This window comes from Eretmochelys imbricata, chromosome 10 (genome assembly GCF_965152235.1).
Source record: "Eretmochelys imbricata isolate rEreImb1 chromosome 10, rEreImb1.hap1, whole genome shotgun sequence".
In the NCBI taxonomy this organism is placed as follows: domain Eukaryota; kingdom Metazoa; phylum Chordata; order Testudines; family Cheloniidae; genus Eretmochelys; species Eretmochelys imbricata.
The window spans coordinates 33,386,510-33,405,367 of NC_135581.1; the positions used below are offsets into that span (position 1 = coordinate 33,386,510).

At 42.9% G+C, this 18,858-nt stretch overlaps 1 protein-coding gene across 1 annotated transcript in view; it reads right to left on the bottom strand.

Annotated features, from left to right (window-relative positions):
- LOC144270751 (CREB-binding protein) overlaps positions 1 to 18,858 on the bottom strand; it is a 190,033-nt gene that overhangs the window by 84,951 nt on the left and 86,224 nt on the right. Inside the window, exons 3-4 of the mRNA XM_077827415.1 lie at positions 13,609 to 13,785; positions 350 to 599 (exon numbers count right to left, since the gene is read on the bottom strand). Of these exons, the coding sequence (XP_077683541.1) occupies positions 350 to 599; positions 13,609 to 13,785 (427 nt within the window). The remainder of the gene's footprint in view (positions 1 to 349; positions 600 to 13,608; positions 13,786 to 18,858) is intronic.

The following is an 18,858-nucleotide window of genomic DNA, read 5'->3' on the forward strand; positions in this document are numbered from 1 at the left end:
CAATCTAATGGCTTTTACATGCTAAGCTAGTAGAGATCAGGTATGCTGCACATGTGACATGCTTGATCTGTGATGGGAGAAATGAAACATGCTACTCTTTCAGGAGTAAAACAGTATTAATAGTGACCTTGAAAGATTAAATGTTTTATTCTTTCTGCTAAGAACAACTGTATGATGGTGGCAACAAGGGGAAGGGAAAAAAGGCAAACAGGTGTAGCAGCTATTTAAAGAAAGGAACTTTTATGCCGGGGAAAAAGTCACTGTCAGCTGGCAAAAAACAGGAGAGAAAAAAACTCACTGGAGAGTAGTAAAGAACTCGCCTATTGACCTTCTGGCAATTTGCTCTTACCTTGACAGGCTTTCCCAGCTTGACAATGTGTCATGTGATTGAGGACGTTCTTCATGGTTCGACAGTGTGGGAGAGCACAGGCTCGCACCTCTCCATTTGCTTGCTCTCGTCTCTGACATTTGTGGGCATGAAGCAGTAGAACCAATTGCTGCTGTATCAGTTTGCGTTTCTCAGGATCTGCTGTTGGTCCAGCTGCCATTGCTTGTGTTGGTACAATTCCCACCTGCTGTACCTGGGTTTGCATCTGTGGCTATGAAAAAACATTTTGTTTTCATGTGTTATCGAGTAAATTCCACATAAATGTAACTGAGAACAGCATTAATGTGTAAGATATTGAAACAGTGTCACCTGTTTTAATCTTATAGTCATAATCTTAAGAATTAAAAGTAGTTTGAAAATCACAATTCACAAACTATTCTGGTGTGACAGGCGATAAGTACCTAAAACCAACATTTATAAATACCTAAACATGTCAGTATTTAATTCTTAGGGATGAGAGTTTCTCTCTCTAGAGCAGGGGTTCCCAAACTTGTTCCGCCGCTTGTGCTGGGAAAGCCCCTGCTGGGCTGGGCCGGGCCGGTTTGTTTACCTGCCGCATCCGCAGGTTTGGCCCATCGCCGCTCCCAGTGGCCGCGGTTTGCTGCTCTAGGCCAATGGAAGCTGCTGGAAGCGGCGGCCAGTATGTCCCTCGGCCCACACTGCTTCCAGCAGCTCCCACTAGCCTGGAGCAGCGAACCGCGGCCACTGGGAGCAGCAATGAGCCAAACCTGCGAACGTAGCAGGTAAACAAACTGGCCCAGCCCGCCAGGGCCTTTTCCTGCACAAGTGGCGGAACAAGTTGGGGAACCACCACTCTAGACTGATTCTCAGGAAGTCTGCCTTCACTTCTTGGAAGGAAAACTTTTTCTTTCTTTCTTTTTTTTTTTTTTTTTTTTAATAGAGAAAGATCCCTTAGGAACTTTCTGTTGAATAAAGGAAGATTTTAGCAAGATTTTAATAAAGGGTATCAAAAATATGACCAATTTATTCAACGGCCATCTTGATTTCAATGACAGAAGTGTGCGCTCAGCACCTGGAAACCAGACAGTTATTTAAGAGTCTAAATATAGATTTAGTCACCCATTTTCAAAAATCATAGATTATTCCTATCTTGATAACAGATTTAGCCAATCTGGAAAAGGATGCTGTTGCTAGATTCTTTATAGTGAAAAGTATTTCTGCCTCTACTGTTCTAATTTTGGTGCCTTCATCTTCAGCGGGGACAGCATCCTGTATCTACTTTCAAACTGGCAATCTTAGTATCTAATAAAAAGAACGAGGAGTACTTGTGCCATCTTAGAGACTAACAAATTTATTTGGGCATAAGCTTTTGTGGGCTAAACCCACTTCATCAGGTTTAGATCACGAAAGCTTATGCCCAAATAAATTTGTTAGTCTCTAAAATACCACAAGTACTACTCCTCCTTTTTGCTGATACAGACTAACACGACTACCACTTTGAAACTTATTAGTATCTAATGGCATTACAAATGTACAGGAGGCCATGTGGCTAAAGAAAAACAGACCCACACTGTTGCTCAAGGTCTGTGAGTGTCTTATCAAACCGTTCATGGCATGGAATCACTGTCTGCAGGGAGACAGGAACTTGCTGCAGTCGAATCCACAGTCACCACTATAAACTCTATGAGCTACATGGGAGTCAGAATAGACTTTTCCATGTATACCCAGATTCCAAGGATGCCAAGAAGTGGAGCAAGGATAAGGTTGCCAACTAAACTTCCAGCTGGCATCTGCCTGTTTGAAGCCAGTGGTCCAAGTGCAGGAAGATGGTGTAGCCATTTTATCTCATGTGTGCTACTAACACTAAGACAACAACATTCGAGAAGACCCTGGAGGCTGTTGCCAGCCTGAACTGAAGTACTTTGAACTGGCAGTGTTCTTGTCCTACCAGAAACCTCAGGAATCTTTTGAGGGATGGGTAAGTGGGTCCATTTGACAGTAACCATTTTTCATGTCAAGAGCTGCAAACTATGTGTCCTTCTACAAGGAGAATTACTGATGCCAGTATAACCACGCAGAATTTTAGTTTGAGAACAAAAATTATGTCAAGAATAGGCCTCCATCCTCCCTTTTTCTTGGGAACTATGAAATAGAGTAAAACCCTTCCCCTTGATGCTGATATGGCACTTCCTCTATAGCTCCTAATTCAAGGAAAAATTATATCTCCTGCTAAAGGGTCTCCTCGTGAGACTGGTCCCTGAAGAGAGACAGGGAAGGTGTTTTTGGAGGAGGTGGGTAAACAAACTTGATTGTATAGCCAAACTGAATGGTATCTAGGACTCACAGGTCCACTGTTATAGCCCTCCAGTTAAGGGCAATGTATGCTACACAGCCACCAAAGTGGACTCCAGAAACAGGTGGGAATGGCCTCATAAGGTTGCAACTCTCCAGCAGCCCATCAAAAATAGCTTTTAGCAGGTGGATGAGGTTGGGTGGCTATCATGAAGGTGGCTAGTTCGGCACACCTTGTCATCTGCACTTTGATGCTTGTGTGGTGGTTCATATTCTCAATGGCGATAGAAAGGCTGTGAAAGGAGTCTTTGCTTATACACCTGTTTATGATGCTGCTTCTTTGGGGCTCATGAATGCCCAGGAAGAGGAGGGCTGTCCTGGAGTCTTTAAGTGAGTACAAAGACTTGTCTGTTTTCTTACTGAAAAGACCGGTTTAATGAAATGGCAAGTCCTCAGTGGTGTTCTGAAGCTCCCTGGGGAACCCCAAAGAGTGAAATCACAATACACTACATTACTACTGTGGTATCAGCCGCGTTCACAGCTAAAATCTTATTGCAAGCTGCATAAAGACTGCCTTCCTTAACAAGGGTTTGGAATTGGGCCCTGTCCCCTCCTGGGGGAGTGTGACTTTGAACTCCAGGAACTTCAAGTCGTCATAAAGTCATATTTTGCAAACAGGGACTGGTAGTTAGAGATCCCGAGAACCGGATGCTAGTGGATGTGTATACCTTCCTCCTCAGAAGATCCAGGCGTTTCACTCCCTTGTCCACAGGGATGGCTTTAGGCTGTTGCTACCTGGATTCTTCTGTGGCTGCTTGTACTATTAGGGAGTTGGGGGCAGGGAAGGTGAACAAGAGTTCTTCCCCTTTTGCAGGCACAAAAGTAATGTTTCTCAGCCCTTTTAAGGGTAGAGGTACGTTACCAGGGTATGCTATACCACTCTATAATTGCCTATGAGAGGGACAACGTGACACTTGGTAGAGTGCACAGATCCAAGCTGTGATGCATAAAGATTCCAAGGACTCAAATAGGGCCTGTATGAAGGCTTGAATACTGGTTTGGTGTGAGGGAAGGCACTAGGTACCTGTGATCCCTTGGAAAGTGATCCCGCTTGCATGGAGGATGGGTCCAGTAAACTCTCAAAACCCTGTCTAGACTAACCTCTCTGGAAGATGGCAGTTTGTCCTACCTAGTTTGTCAGCCAACAAGAAGGCTGGATCTGACTCCATCAGAGGTACTACTGGTGCCAGTGGAAGGAAACTCTGGCTCATGGATGGAGAAGGGGAATAAATTCTTCTTTCTGAGATGGTATCCCCTTCTGGCATTAAAATGTCCCTCTGAAGTACCAGGCCTAAAAACAGTAGAGAGTCAGGGTCTGGAAGGTTGAAAATATCCTCTGAGTAGCATTTGTCTCAGTATGTCCTGGAGTACAAGGGGTCCCAGTTATTGGTTCTGTTTGATACAGTGCCTCAATAGACTTAGTGGTTGGCAGAGCCTACCATCGGACAAAGAGTGCTGTCTGCTGCTCTTGGTCCATACCGGAGGATGTTGGCGGCTTGTGAGAGGCCACGGTCGCCACTACTGTCAACAGTGGTGGTAGTTCCATTGGAGCCTTGCTCCTGCATGCATTCCCTTCATGGTCAGGAGGCTTAGGGAGACTTAAGTCCTTGGGACCTGCATGTGAAGACTCAACTGACTTGGAAGGGCTCGGAAAGGATCCTTTCTCTTGGAAACAGACTTAGAGAGGAATTTGTTTTTATATTGGTCACATTGCCCCTTTACTCTTATGAGAAGCCCAAGATAATGGGTAGATTTATCTGATCCGGCCTCTGCTCCAGAACTCATGCTTGGAGGTACACTGCGTGAGGACTGTAGCTGTCGTATAGGGGCATCTCGCTGGCATGGACCTGACTGGGGTCTCATGGCTTTCTCCAGGAGGTACCTCCTCAGTCAGAGCTCTCGTCCCTCTCAGGTCTGAGGTGGAAAGGAGTGAAAGATACTCCACTTAGCGGAGATATGCACCTCCCCAAAGCAGTAAAGGCAGTCCTGGTGGTAGTCACTGACTGAGAAGGAGCAAGAACACGAGACGGATTTTAAATCATCTGATTCTGGGTAAAGTCCTACTCTCAAAAGGGAAGACAGAGAGGGTCCCTGAGGTGGGGAAAAACAAAGCAACACTAACTATAAGAATACTACAAAAACACTAACAAATTATATACAATTATATTTAGAGAGATTAAGACAATGCGAGAATAGCTCCGGGCTGAAGATTCAGACTCAGGCACACAGCAGTGAAAAGGAACTGGAGAGATGGTCGATCCGCACCTTCCCTTATACCCTCAGTGCTGAGCACAACGAAATCTAACATGCAGGTGTGGACCAATGGATACTACTTGCAAGATTTTCTGGTCTTAGGTGCATGGTGCACATGCATACCCATTTGTGGAATACACACTGGGACCAGCACTCCAAGGAAATTCCACGTTTCCCTCCCTACTCCTACTTGATATTCCCATTTGTACACCTAAGAATCACATTAGTCCTCTTAGTCACAACTTTCCATTGGCGGCTTTTGTTCAGTTGGTTATGATAGTCAGGGTTACACATTGCTTAATTTCACTGCATGACAGAAAACTGAATTACTGGGAAGATATTTTGTTAAATTATATCTCCCTTAAAATACTACTAAAAATTGAGCTGAGCCACAGAAAGTTTTTGTAGACATTATTTGAGCTCTTTATATACTCCTCTACAGGCAGAGTCAAAGCCTCTCAACATCATTTCTTCTATCAAAATCACTACATTATGCAAAACCAAGAGAATCAACTGAGTTTACTGAGAGTGAGCATAGAAGAACACGCAAGATCAAATGCTGAGATTCAGCAGACTAAGTTTGCCATAAAGCATTCTGACAAACTGTTAAGTCAGATGGAGAAGAGCTGCTCCAATTCACGTTAGAGAAAACAACTGAGAAAGAGGAGGACTGGATGGTTATGTTAGCTTCTTAAGTAATATTCTTGAACTCCATCTGCTGGTCAGAAGAGTAATTGTAAAATCTAAATTTGTATTTGCAATGTACAGTAGCCAAACCCTTGGGCACATCAATCATTGTCTAAACAGTCCACTGAGAACACTATAGATGCATCTGTGCTTTCCTTGAAGAAAATACTCTTAAGCCTTGATTCATGCAGAAATGGATGCACTAAAAAAATTGGGTCAACCTAATAGAAAAAACTTAAAAAGGCACTCTCTCACTCAGTCTCATAGCCTATGTGCCTGCATGCACTGGGGTTTGCAAAAGAGTCTGACAAATAAAGGGTGGTCACAAAAACTCTTGTAGCTTAGTTGCACAGTGCCGTGAATGCTACAACGTGCAGAATGTTGCTTAATTCCTTCATTTAATAATATAGGGTGGTATCACACCTCAATCCCCCCCCCCCCCAAAAAAAAAAAAAAGAGTCTGATGCTTGATCCACCCTTACAACTCTAAAACAAGACAGACTAAAATCATGCTAAATCTCAAAGGTCTATCAGCATGATTGCAGCATCCTTTGAAGTTGAGGGAATCTCCTTTCTTCCATAAAAAGAAAAGGAGTACTTGTGGCACCTTAGAGGCTAACAAATTTATTAGAGCATAAGCTTTCGTGAGCTACAGCTGACTTCATTGGATGCATATATTTTTTCCACTGTATGTATCCGATGAAGTGAGCTGTAGCTCACGGAAGCTTATGCGCTAATAAATTTGTTAGTCTCTACGGTGCCACAGGTACTCCTTTTCTTTTTACGGATACAGACTAACACGGCTGCTACTCTGACTCCTTTCTTCCAGTAACCATTCAACACAGAAATCCCTGTACTGAAAGCAATACTTTCTGTGACAGTCATGAGACGCTTCACGCTCTCCTTCTAGGGCTCTGGGTACTCTGAGATAGCTCTCACTGCTGGAATCTACATGGTGTGCTGAGAAGTTATACAACGCTTATATCAGTTAATTACAGCTGGTTATTCCCCCAAACATTTCTGAAAAAGAGCTCTTAAGGAGATACTTTTTGTTCCTTACATGCAAATTGATATTTTCATAATATACATCTCTAGCAATCCAGTGCCTTTATTGAGAACAATGGACGTAGCTCCCATATCCACTACTCAGATAATGTTTGGACCCAGGAAGAAAAAAAGTTCCTTAGATTGTCCTGATGCTAAGACTCTGTGCCTAGACCCTTTTACCCTAAGGCTGACCATTTAAAATGCAAAGGGTCTCCTCCTTGTTACCTCTTTGGTACTGAAAGGAGTTAACCTTGATAAAGTTTGCTTTCTTCCTCAAGTGGCTTCACCCTGTTAGGATATAGATATTCAGGCCTGTCTGTAAAGGCCTATACTCTACAAATTTAGGTGTATTCTTATCACTTGGCTAGTTAGAGGTATAAAAGAAAGAATCAAAATCACTGTCTGCCAGTGTAAGGTCCTTCTCTTACTGTGACAGTCTGAGGCCCTGTTCTTAGGCTAAGGCCTTTGGCTAAGCAACAGAGGCAGCCATAAGCCGGGAAGCGGCTAGTCACATCCTCACATTCCAAACTAGTCACATTGGAATAAAGGTGCTATTGGGCTGTTAGGAATACAATCCTGCCCTGATAGTGCCTATCACCTCCAGAGAAAGGGAAGTGCCTAGAAGATGTAAAAGGAAACTTAGTTTAATAGCATCCTGTCTGGCAAGACCTCACTTATCAATAGCTGGGATGTGAAATCCTCACTTCTGTATTGTTTTGTCATTATAGTTCCCACTTTGCCATTCAGAGAAACAGCCGTGTTAGTCTGTATTCGCAAAAAGAAAACGAGTACTTGTGGCACCTTAGAGACTAACCAATTTATTTGAGCATAAGCTTTCGTGAGCTACAGCTCACTTCATCAGATGCATACCGTGCAATGAACTACAGTGTAGTGTGTTGCAAACATGGGGATAGAACTCCAGGTAGCTTCCTTGCAGCAGGACGTCAGATACAAGCTGCTTCCACCTCATGCCTGCTTGCATGGAATGAGTTGTGACAGCCACAGGGGAAGGAATTTTTGCTATCTTGTAGAACTCCAAGATGCATCCCGAAACCCACTTAGAAATCTCTGGGAGATTCTGGCTTGCCCATGCCATCTCTTTGCTATGGCAATAAAAAGTTTCAAGTAATTTCCTAATAAGTTTGGCTCATTTCAGGGCATACCAGACATCAAGGGAGCGTGGTCTCTTCTCTTCAGAAGTGTGGGGTTTTGGGAACAATACAGGTAAGTATCATTTCATTGGAGGTGGAACTCAAACAATCTTGGGGAGAAATCCAGGATGCAGTTGGAGAGAAATCTTTTCTTTGTGAAACACTGTATAAGGAGGACCTGCCATGATGGCTCCAAGCTCACTGACCCTCCTAGCAGAAAGGATAGCCACAAAAAGCCACCCTCATAGACAGGTGGGTCCTGGCACATGTTGCCATGGGTTCAAAGGGTGGACCTGAGAGTGTTCACAGGACAAGGTTAAAGGTCCCACTGATGTGTTAAGCACTAGTGAGAAGGTCCTGATCAGGCCTTTCATAAATTGTGCTGAAGCAGGGTGAGTAAAGATGGACCATCCTTCCACTGGAGGGAGGAAGACACTAATCACTGCTATGTGTACTTGCTGAGAACTAATAGTGATCCCTGAAGTCCTCAGGGACAAGAGATAGTTTAGGACAACTGGGATGCTTAAGGTATCTACAGAATGTTGGTGCAGTTGAGTCCAGACCTATAGAAGTCTCTCCATTTGGCCAGGTAGCAGGTTCTAGTAGAATCCTCTCTACTTTGGTGAAGGATCTCCTCAACAGGGGCCAAGCATGAGAATTCTATTTCCAATGCCCACCCAAACACCAGGCCATGAGGTGGAGTGAGGAATTTTAATGCTTGCTTAATTTTCCCCCCATCCTGGATTAGGAGATCAGGGAATGAGCAGACTCTGACTGGTGGGTGGGTGGGCAGGCAGACGTCTTTAGAAGTTCCATGAATCAGAGCTGTCTGGGCCAGTAGGCTGCTAGGAGAATGATACCGGTTCTGTCGTGACATATCTTCCCCATGACTTGCAGAAGTAGGGAAATGGGAGGAAAGGCATATCTGAGGCCATTTGTCCAAGGCAACAGAAGAGCATTGCCTTGGGAGTCACAATACATGGCACCTCTGGAACAAAATAGGGGGAGCTTTCTGTTAGTTTGGAATGCAAATATTGGAGTACCCCACCGGGTAAGTATTTCACTTATGATTGTCATGAACCTCTCACTCACAGTCTGCCAAGAAGCTTCTGCTTAGTCTGTCTGTAAGGGAGTTGTGAATACTGGGGATATAGGCGGCCTGTATCATGACGTGCTTTCTGACGCACCAGTTCCAAAGTCTGACAGCTTCCAGGCAGAAGAAATGAGATTTTACTCCTCCCTGTTCATTGACATAGACCACCATGGTGATACTGTCCAACATTATTCGTAAATGGAATACGCGTATGAGTGGAAGGGAGGCTTTGCACGCAAGGCAGACTGCCCTCATTTCTAGTATGTTTATATGTAGCCTGTTCTCTCGTGAGGTCCAGGTACCCTGACCAATGTGGTTGTACAGGTGAGCATCCCACCACAGGAGGAAGGCATCTGTCACAATGGTGGCTGTGGGTGTGGGAGGGCTGAAGGGAACTCACACCACGACCAACAAATGAGGGAGGTGATAACTCTGGTGGAAACAGTCACCTTGGAATTGATGTGGTCCTCGTTCAGTTGGCAGATTGAATGGAGCCAAGCTTGCAGACACCACAATTAGAGTCTGACAAACAGTGTCATGTAAATGCATTTGGCCTTGAGCCTAACAGTGAAAGATACCTGTGCACTGTAGTTTGTGGTCTGCTGGTAATGCATGAAATCACCTTGGTTATTTTATGAATCCTGTCTGTGGGGAGATATGCTCTTGCAGAAACTGAGCCCAATGTTGCCCCCATTAAATTTATTGTTCTTGTGGGTAACAAAATGGACTTTTCTTTATTTATGTAAACATTTATGGCTGCTAGAAGTTGTACGAGAAGACCTGACCCCCGAACAAGAGCGGCCTACCAGGAGTCAGTCATCTAGGTATGGAAACAATGTATAGCCCTGGTACTTCAACTGGGCTGCTACCACAGAGAAAACAATCGTAAATGTTCTGGGTGCTGCAGTGAGCCAAAAGGGGAGGGCCTGAAACTGTTCCTGGCCAACCGTAAAACGCAGGAACTCCCTGTGTGATGGGTTACGGTCCACATGGAAATACATGTCCTATGTGTCAAGAGCTGTGAACCACATCCTTTTCTGAAGGGAAGAGTTTATCAATGCCAATATAACCAGAATTTCAGCTTTCAAATAAAGATGTTGAATTGCCAAAGGTCAGGATGAGTCTCCCCCTCAGTCTTCTTTAGAAATTGAAAATACTGGGAGTAGATCCCCGTCCCATGATGAGGTGGGATGTGCTCTATTGCCACTCGGTGCAAAAGGGATTCTACCTCATGCTGAAAAATCACCTCATGAGAGTGGTCCCCAATGTAGGACCAGGAAGGGAGTTTGAGAGGCAGGAAGGAGAGAAACTATGGAGTATCCCTGATGGATAATCTCCAGAACCCAACTGTCCGTAGAAGTGTTTAGATTCTATAGCATTAAACTGCAGTTTTAAAAAGGAATTATGCAGCTGTGCAAATGGCTTCATAATAGAATTATACACAGGGTCCTGACTTTACCAGGTGGCAACAAGCCCCCTTATATAAACACACCACCAAAATATAGATGATTTTTAAGACAATGCACGCAAGAGATGAAGGAGCAGTCCTCCGACAACTGGATGGGACTAAGACCTGGAAGTTTATGAGATTTATATTCTCTCCTTCCCCTTTACGCTTCCTTTCAGACACAGCCTGAAGTGAGGATTCCTGAAATTCCTGCTAGATTTAAGAGAGTTATCTGGAAGACAACGGTGGTATCTGTGCATCAATACTTCTGCTAAAGAATGGCAGGTTTCTAGTGTCAACCAACAGTAAGTAATTTGCGTCTCACTGAGAGGCATAATCAATTTCTATAGTAACTGCTATCATGTTTAAGAGCATAAAACATAACTAAATTTGTAGTTTCCATAGAAACTATACAAGCAGTTCAATTAAATTATTCCTAATACATTGAGGGATCTTCAAGTGGTGATATTTTAATTTTACTTTGTGAAGCTGCAGCAAGCACAGAAAATATCAAATAAAATTGGCCAAGTTTGCAATACTCTAAACATCCACAATTTCCAAAGTAAATTATATTTTTAAAAAGTATACTAACAAGAACTATTCTCACAATTAACTTGCACTAACTAGAAGTTATTTGTTTTGCACAGCAGAAACAAGAGAGCATTCAATAGTGTGCTTCCCATATCAGAGCCAAAATGATACCAGATACTATTCACTCTATCAGCAAACAGTCCACTTTGTATATAAAACAAAACTTCTAACTGTTTTAGGAATTTACACACACTCGTAGTGGTGTAGATAGAGCTTACATAACACAGCATTTCCTGCATCTATTCTGGGACTTAGTGTACAAGGTTAAAACCAAATACAACCCTTTATGACAAACAATGGAGTATACCTTGAGAATTAATTTACTGCACAACTGTGTACACACAAACTTTGTCTATATTATTAGAAAATTTACCCATTGCCGAAAATGCGGATCAGGTGAACCCGTGCAAAGTTGAAATGGCAAGTGCAGACAGGATCAAAGTGAAACATTACTGAATTTAGAAACCATGGCTGAACCTTGCAACCATTTATTGCTTCAATATTCTAAAAGGTGACCAATACCACAGTGTAATTCTAAAAATCTGTATGAAAGGGCATTTCATTTTATTATGGCATTTTTAAAACACTATTTTCATTTAAAATACAATACAGTGGTCAAAATGCACTTGCTCTCAGTCTTTTATCAAGACTGTGGAAGGAAGTGGCATCTCTTACTAACAGTGAGATGACAATAAGCACAGTTAGATAAATTTAAGCACAATAGGGCACTTTAACTTTGCAGTAATAAATATGAACACACAGTTTATGAAGTAACAATACCACAACCTAAGATACTGGACCTTACTATAAGTTCACCACCAATATAAACAAGTTTTTGTTACCAAACTCAGGGGTTCTCAAACTTCATTGCACCGTGACCCCCTACTGACAGTAAAAATTACTACATGACCCCAGGAGGGGGGGACCAAAGCTGGAGCCTGCCCAAGCCCCACTGCCAGGGGCAGAAGGGGGGTTGGCAAAGCTGAGGCACAAGGGCTTCAGCCCCAGGCAAGGGGGCCTGAAACCTGAGTCCCAACACGCAGGGTTGAAACCCTCAAACTTCGGCCTCAGGTGGTGGGGCTTGGCCTTCGGTTTCAGCCCTGGGTCACAGCAAGTATTAGCCAGCCCTGGCAACCCCATTAAAATGGGATCACAACCCACTTTGAGGTCCCAATCCATAGTCTGAGAACCACTGAAACTTATTCTAGAAGCAGCCTTATGATTACATACCACATAGTATAAAGAACTGAATTGGCTGACTTTTCTTATAACCTTAAGGATGACTTCATTTATAAAGTGCAACAAAATTTTCAGTAATCATTTTAGGAGAAACTGTTGTAATTGATGGTTTCTCCTTTCACTTTTGAGTTCCAAAATTGTATGCAAAAAGCTCCTCCTCCTTTCTAATCAGCTGTGCCTTCATTCAGTGATGCCACAATCCAGTGTTGCCTTTTAGCAGCATTCTAACACAGCTAGAAAAAATTAGGAAGGAACTGATTATTTTGGTAAAGAAGCTTTTTCTTAAAGGTGATCTGCAAAAGAAAAATGAACACTGATGTAGAGGGAGATTGTCAAATGGAAAATCACATTTCCAGTTGAAAATTTTGTAGCAATATTTTTATACAGAATCCCTAAGATGAAAGGAAAATATCTTCTCTTTATTTCAGTTTGCTTGGTGCATTTGACAGCATCTAGTGAATTCAGTTTCACTGTTCCTTTGAGTGTACAAACCTACCCCAGACTCTATAGACTCAATTACAGCAGAAGCAGAGGTGAAAGTGTAACAGACTGAAGAGGCAGCAGGTGGTAGTGTGCACAAAAAGAAAAGGAAAGGTGAAGGCTTGAGCATGCTCGGTGATGTTGCTCTCAAGTACACTCAATTCTGAACATCAGCAGGGAACAGACACCCCTCCCCCCCTAATTTTAGTTTTAATAATGCAGAGCTTATTGTTTAGGGGTACTCAAAGAAAATATTTAAAAAAAAATGGAAATTCGTAGTGTCTCCTTTTAAGGACAGAACTTTTTGCTAAATGCTCCTGGTAACCAATAATGGGTGTTACTGAGCACAGAAATAAGTTTTATATAAGCTTCTAAATCCCGCCCCCACCTGCCTTCCTGATTATTTCTCAGTTTACTAGAGATGTGACAGAATGCAATACTGTCTCAGAGGAATCCATGCAATTCTTAGTGTCTGAGATACCAGAGAACAATGAATTCTGGGATATCTTCAGTGAAACAAAAAGTACCAATTTCTGAGGTGAAAAACAATTGGGAGGGTGGATGCTAGTTACATAAGACTAGCCAAACTGGGTCAGACCAACGGTCCATCAAGCCCAGTATCCTGTTAAACTTATTTCAATCTTTCATGCTCACCACGGGCTGGATAGTGGGCACACTTTGCATATTTGGGGCTTACTTCATTTTTGTTTTACAATTCACCTTTAATATTTTGCTGACCAATACTATTGAGGAAAGAAATCAGATTAATGAGTTTTCAATATCATTCATTAAAATCTAAACTAGTATGATGTGAACTCAGTTTTTACTAGATATAACTTTATACATGGGGACTTGGAATATATTTTGAAGGTGCATAACAAGGAAGGGGGAAATGACATAGAAGTTAAATACAACTTACCATATTTGGCACACTGGTAACTGAAGTACTCTTGATGTCAGTAGAAAAGGGAGGCAAATTATTTGCCATGCCTGGCTTGTTTGGTAACTGAGGGTTCACGCCTGTAGCTCCCATCTGCTGCCCTCCAGCTTGACTAAAGGGCTGCCCAAAGGGACTAGTGTTACCTGTCATTCCCATCTAGAATAGAAACAAACATATTACTATTAACTTTCACTTATCTACAAACATTTTTAAGATAAAAGTAGATGTAAGTATCCATCTTCATATTCTTTGATCCACGTGGCTAGAAAACCCTTTCCCAGACATTGAGGGGTCACTCATCATTCATTTCAAAAACTTATCTGATCAGGCAATAAAATTTGGACACCTGGTTTTATCCATATGCCTCGTGCGTCAACCTTATTTGTTGCAGTCCAATTTATAAAAGCACGATAAAACTCTGAAGAAGGAAAAGATTTACTCTTTCCAATGATGCACTCACGAAACAGACCCCAAAAGCAGATAACTTTTTTGTGTGCGCTCTTCTGTGCAGGAGATGCAACTCTATATACAAATTGCATATGGGGAAATAAAGGACTATCTAGTAATTTTTTATTTGTTTAATTATTTGTTTAAACATTTTGAAATATTACCAAAAAAACCTACTTTACATCAGATATGGCATACTAACAAGAAATTCTGGGTATAAGTTTATATAAGCAAGCAATTTATGAGATATTTTATTGATAGTCATAAATAACATTTTTAAAGGTTAAGAATTTGTCTTCCAAACAAGGATGAAATGGGGATGGAAGATGGGAGGGGCTTGATTATGAAGTGTGGAGATTGCTTATTTTCTCTTCTTGTATTTATAGCAGTCAAGTTTAATATGACTGTATTCTTTTATATAACATTGGCAAAATCATATAAGGACTAGGAGGATTTCTACTGCAGTACAGGAAGGAATGGTTAGGTTCATCCAAGGGGAATAAAACAAGAACTATAAAAATGAAACAGAAAAAAAGCGAAGTAGAATGTGTTTATTTAAATTAATACAAAAATTAAAAAGGACACCTGTCTCAGCTTCTTTGCACCCTTCCATAAATTAAAAAAAAAAACCACAAATTTAACCAGCAGAACACAAAACTCCCCTTGAATGAGTAACAAACATTGTCTATTCATAAGATCTATTTGCCTGTGGAAGCGTCTCCTAAGAGAAGTGGTGGAAGCTCTATCACTGGAGTCATTCAGAACTACACTGGAGAAAACCACTTAAATATACTGTAGGGAATTTATTTCTTTGGCGGGGAAGAGCAAGATAATTTATCCCCTCTTTTCTATTACTACCTTTATAAAGCCCATGACAGCAAATCCCAGTGTGACAAGTCAAGAAAATAACTCTTATTATCAGGGGGAGGAATTCTATACACATCCCCATCGTCACTCTTCAAAAGTCTTACATATGTGTAAATTCAAACATTTGAAGAGTCCATATTTTAAATATTTAACAACCTCCAGTTTCCCTTTCCACTCATCTCACTTGCCCGTGTGTCCCACACACATTCTAGTGTTCCCATGCCCTGGTTCTTTACCCTCCTACAGAGTCACCTCTGGCAATAGGAGGAAAAAGTGAGGGAAGGCTTTAAAGGGAGAAAGTTATCCCCCTTTAGGGTCAGGTCAGCTTTCTGCCTTTCCCAGTGGATGCTACTGAGCAGGACTCCCTCCCTCTCTTTCCCTCTAGCATTGCTGAATATGCTCAAAACTAGAGACAGGATGTAAATGCTAGGTGTTCTGTACTTAGTAACTGGATGACAAATTAAGCAGATCACTGACTCAGCTTTGCAATTCTCCATGCATACCTTACTGTCAATTAGGGGAAGGGAGTAAAACAGTCACCTGTGAAGCGCTCAGCATGGACAGAGCTATTGGGCAGGAAGTCTTGCAAGCCTTTTCCACCTCTGAGTTGCTGCATTAGTACAGTTGATTGGCTAGGGGGCTAGGCCAAAGGAGAGCAAGAGCTGCCTGTTTAGCATGTGGCCCAGAACCAATCAAAAAGGCATAGTCTCCCTGCCTGGGAAGAACTGTGTTTGGGCTTACAAGTGTAAGTCCCCTGACTGTGAATCAGTACAGGTGAGGAAGCGATGTTAGAGCTGGTTATGGCTCCCTGATTCTGTGGGGTGGTCAACACTGGCCCTGGCCTCAGTGAGGTTTAGAGTCAATGTGGGGCTCCTCTAAGTTACACCACAGGCAAAGGGTCCATTAAGCCTCTCTCAATTCTGCAACACTACTTGCTTTGATGTGGCTGGCAAAGGAAATATTCATAGGAGCTTATGCCAGCACAGAGCTCCCACCACACTGAATTCCCTGCTGGTCATTTGCGACCAGATTCCAGCCCTTTTGCACTATACAGAGTGGTCAGATCTCATCTGAAGGAAATCTATCACAGTTCGGAATCTTCTCTTACCTGGAGAAAAGTAAAGGGAACTAGTTTATTAGAACAAGAGAATTCCTTGAAAAAGGACCTTACATGGAACTGGTGAAAAAAACATTGACTCTCCTCTGAGGCAAAAAACAGTGGGGTTAGTTCAGAGAACAACCCAGATGGAGAAGTAATTACAGCATAAAATAAATAAAAAGGAGACACTCAGTCTACAATTCAACTTTACAGGACAAGAACACACATTACTTTTATCCAGAGCACTAGATCCAACACAAACTTTCCTAGCAAGAAGAAAAGGAGTACTTGTGGCACCTTAGAGACTAACCAATTTATTTGAGCATGAGCTTTCGTGAGCTACAGCTCACTTCATCAGATACATACCGTGGAAACTGCAGCAGACTTTATATATACACAGAGAATATGAAACAATACCTCCTCCCACCCCACTGTCCTGCTGGTAATAGCTTATCTAAAGTAATCGTCAGGTTAGGCCATTTCCAGCACAAATCCAGGTTTTCTCACCCTCCACCCCCCCACACAAATTCACTCTCCTGCTGGTGATAGCCCATCCAAGGTGACAACTCTTTACACAATGTGCATGATAATGAAGTTAGGCCATTTCCTGCACAAATCCAGGTTCTCTCACTCCCTCACCCCCCTCCAAAAACCCACCCCCATACACACACAGACTCACTCTCCTGCTGGTAATAGCTCGTCCAAACTGACCACTCTCCAAGTTTAAATCCAAGTTAAACCAGAACATCTGGGGGGGGGGGGGGGGGAGGAAAAAACAAGAGGAAATAGGCTACCTTGCATAATGACTTAGCCACTCCCAGTCTCTATTTAAGCCTAAATTAATAGTATCCAATTTGCAAATGAATTCCAATTCAGCAGTTTCTCGCTGGAGTCTGGATTTGAAGTTTTTTTGTTTTAAGATAGCGACCTTCATGTCTGTGATTGCGTGACCAGAGAGATTGAAGTGTTCTCCGACTGGTTTATGAATGTTATAATTCTTGACATCTGATTTGTGTCCATTTATTCTTTTACGTAGAGACTGTCCAGTTTGACCAATGTACATGGCAGAGGGGCATTGCTGGCACATGATGGCATAAATCACATTGGTGGATGTGCAGGTGAACGAGCCTCTGATAGTGTGGCTGATGTTATTAGGCCCTGTGATGGTGTCCCCTGAATAGATATGTGGGCACAATTGGCAACGGGCTTTGTTGCAAGGATAAGTTCCTGGGTTAGTGGTTCTGTTGTGTGGTATGTGGTTGTTGGTGAGTATTTGCTTCAGGTTGCGGGGCTGTCTGTAGGCAAGGACTGGCCTGTCTCCCAAGATTTGTGAGAGTGTTGGGTCATCCTTTAGGATAGGTTGTAGATCCTTAATAATGCGTTGGAGGGGTTTTAGTTGGAGGCTGAAGGTGACGGCTAGTGGCGTTCTGTTATTTTCTTTGTTAGGCCTGTCCTGTAGTAGGTAACTTCTGGGAACTCTTCTGGCTCTATCAATCTGTTTCTTTACTTCCGCAGGTGGGTATTGTAGTTGTAAGAAAGCTTGACAGAGATCTTGTAGGTGTTTGTCTCTGTCTGAGGGGTTGGAGCAAATGCGGTTGTATCGCAGAGCTTGGCTGTAGACGATGGATCGTGTGGTGTGGTCAGGGTGAAAGCTGGAGGCATGCAGGTAGGAATAGCGGTCAGTAGGTTTCCGGTATAGGGTGGTGTTTATGTGACCATTGTTTATTAGCACTGTAGTGTCCAGGAAGTGGATCTCTTGTGTGGACTGGACCAGGCTGAGGTTGATGGTGGGATGGAAATTGTTGAAATCATGGTGGAATTCCTCAAGGGCTTCTTTTCCATGGGTCCAGATGATGAAGATGTCATCAATATAGCGCAAGTAGAGTAGGGGCTTTAGGGGACGAGAGCTGAGGAAGCGTTGTTCTAAATCAGCCATAAAAATGTTGGCATACTGTGGGGCCATGCGGGTACCCATAGCAGTGCCGCTGATCTGAAGGTATACATTGTCCCCAAATGTGAAATAGTTATGGGTAAGGACAAAGTCACAAAGTTCAGCCACCAGGTTAGCCGTGACATTATCGGGGATAGTGTTCCTGACGGCTTGTAGTCCATCTTTGTGTGGAATGTTGGTGTAGAGGGCTTCTACATCCATAGTGGCCAGGATGGTGTTATCAGGAAGATCACCGATGGATTGAAGTTTCCTCAGGAAGTCAGTGGTGTCTCGAAGGTAGCTGGGAGTGCTGGTAGCGTAGGGCCTGAGGAGGGAGTCTACATAGCCAGACAATCCTGCTGTCAGGGTGCCAATGCCTGAGATGATGGGGCGCCCAGGATTTCCAGGTTTATGGATCTTGGGTAGTAGATAGAATATCCCAGGTCGGGGTTCCAGGGGTGTGTCTGTGCGGATTTGATCTTGTGCTTTTTCAGGAAGTTTCTTGAGCATATGCTGTAGTTGCTTTTGGTAACTCTCAGTGGGATCATAGGGTAATGGCTTGTAGAAACTCGTGTTGGAGAGCTGCCGAGCAGCCTCTTGTTCATATTCCGACCTATTCATGATGACAACAGCACCTCCTTTGTCAGCCTTTTTGATTATGATGTCAGAGTTGTTTCTGAGGCTGTGGATGGCATTGCGTTCCGCATGGCTGAGGTTATGGGGCAAGTGATGCTGCTTTTCCACAATTTCAGCCCGTGCACGTCGGCAGAAGCACTCTATGTAGAAGTCCAGTCTGCTGTTTCGACCTTCAGGAGGAGTCCACCTAGAATCCTTCTTTCTGTAGTGTTGGTAGGGAGACCTCTGTGGATTAGTATGTTGTTCAGAG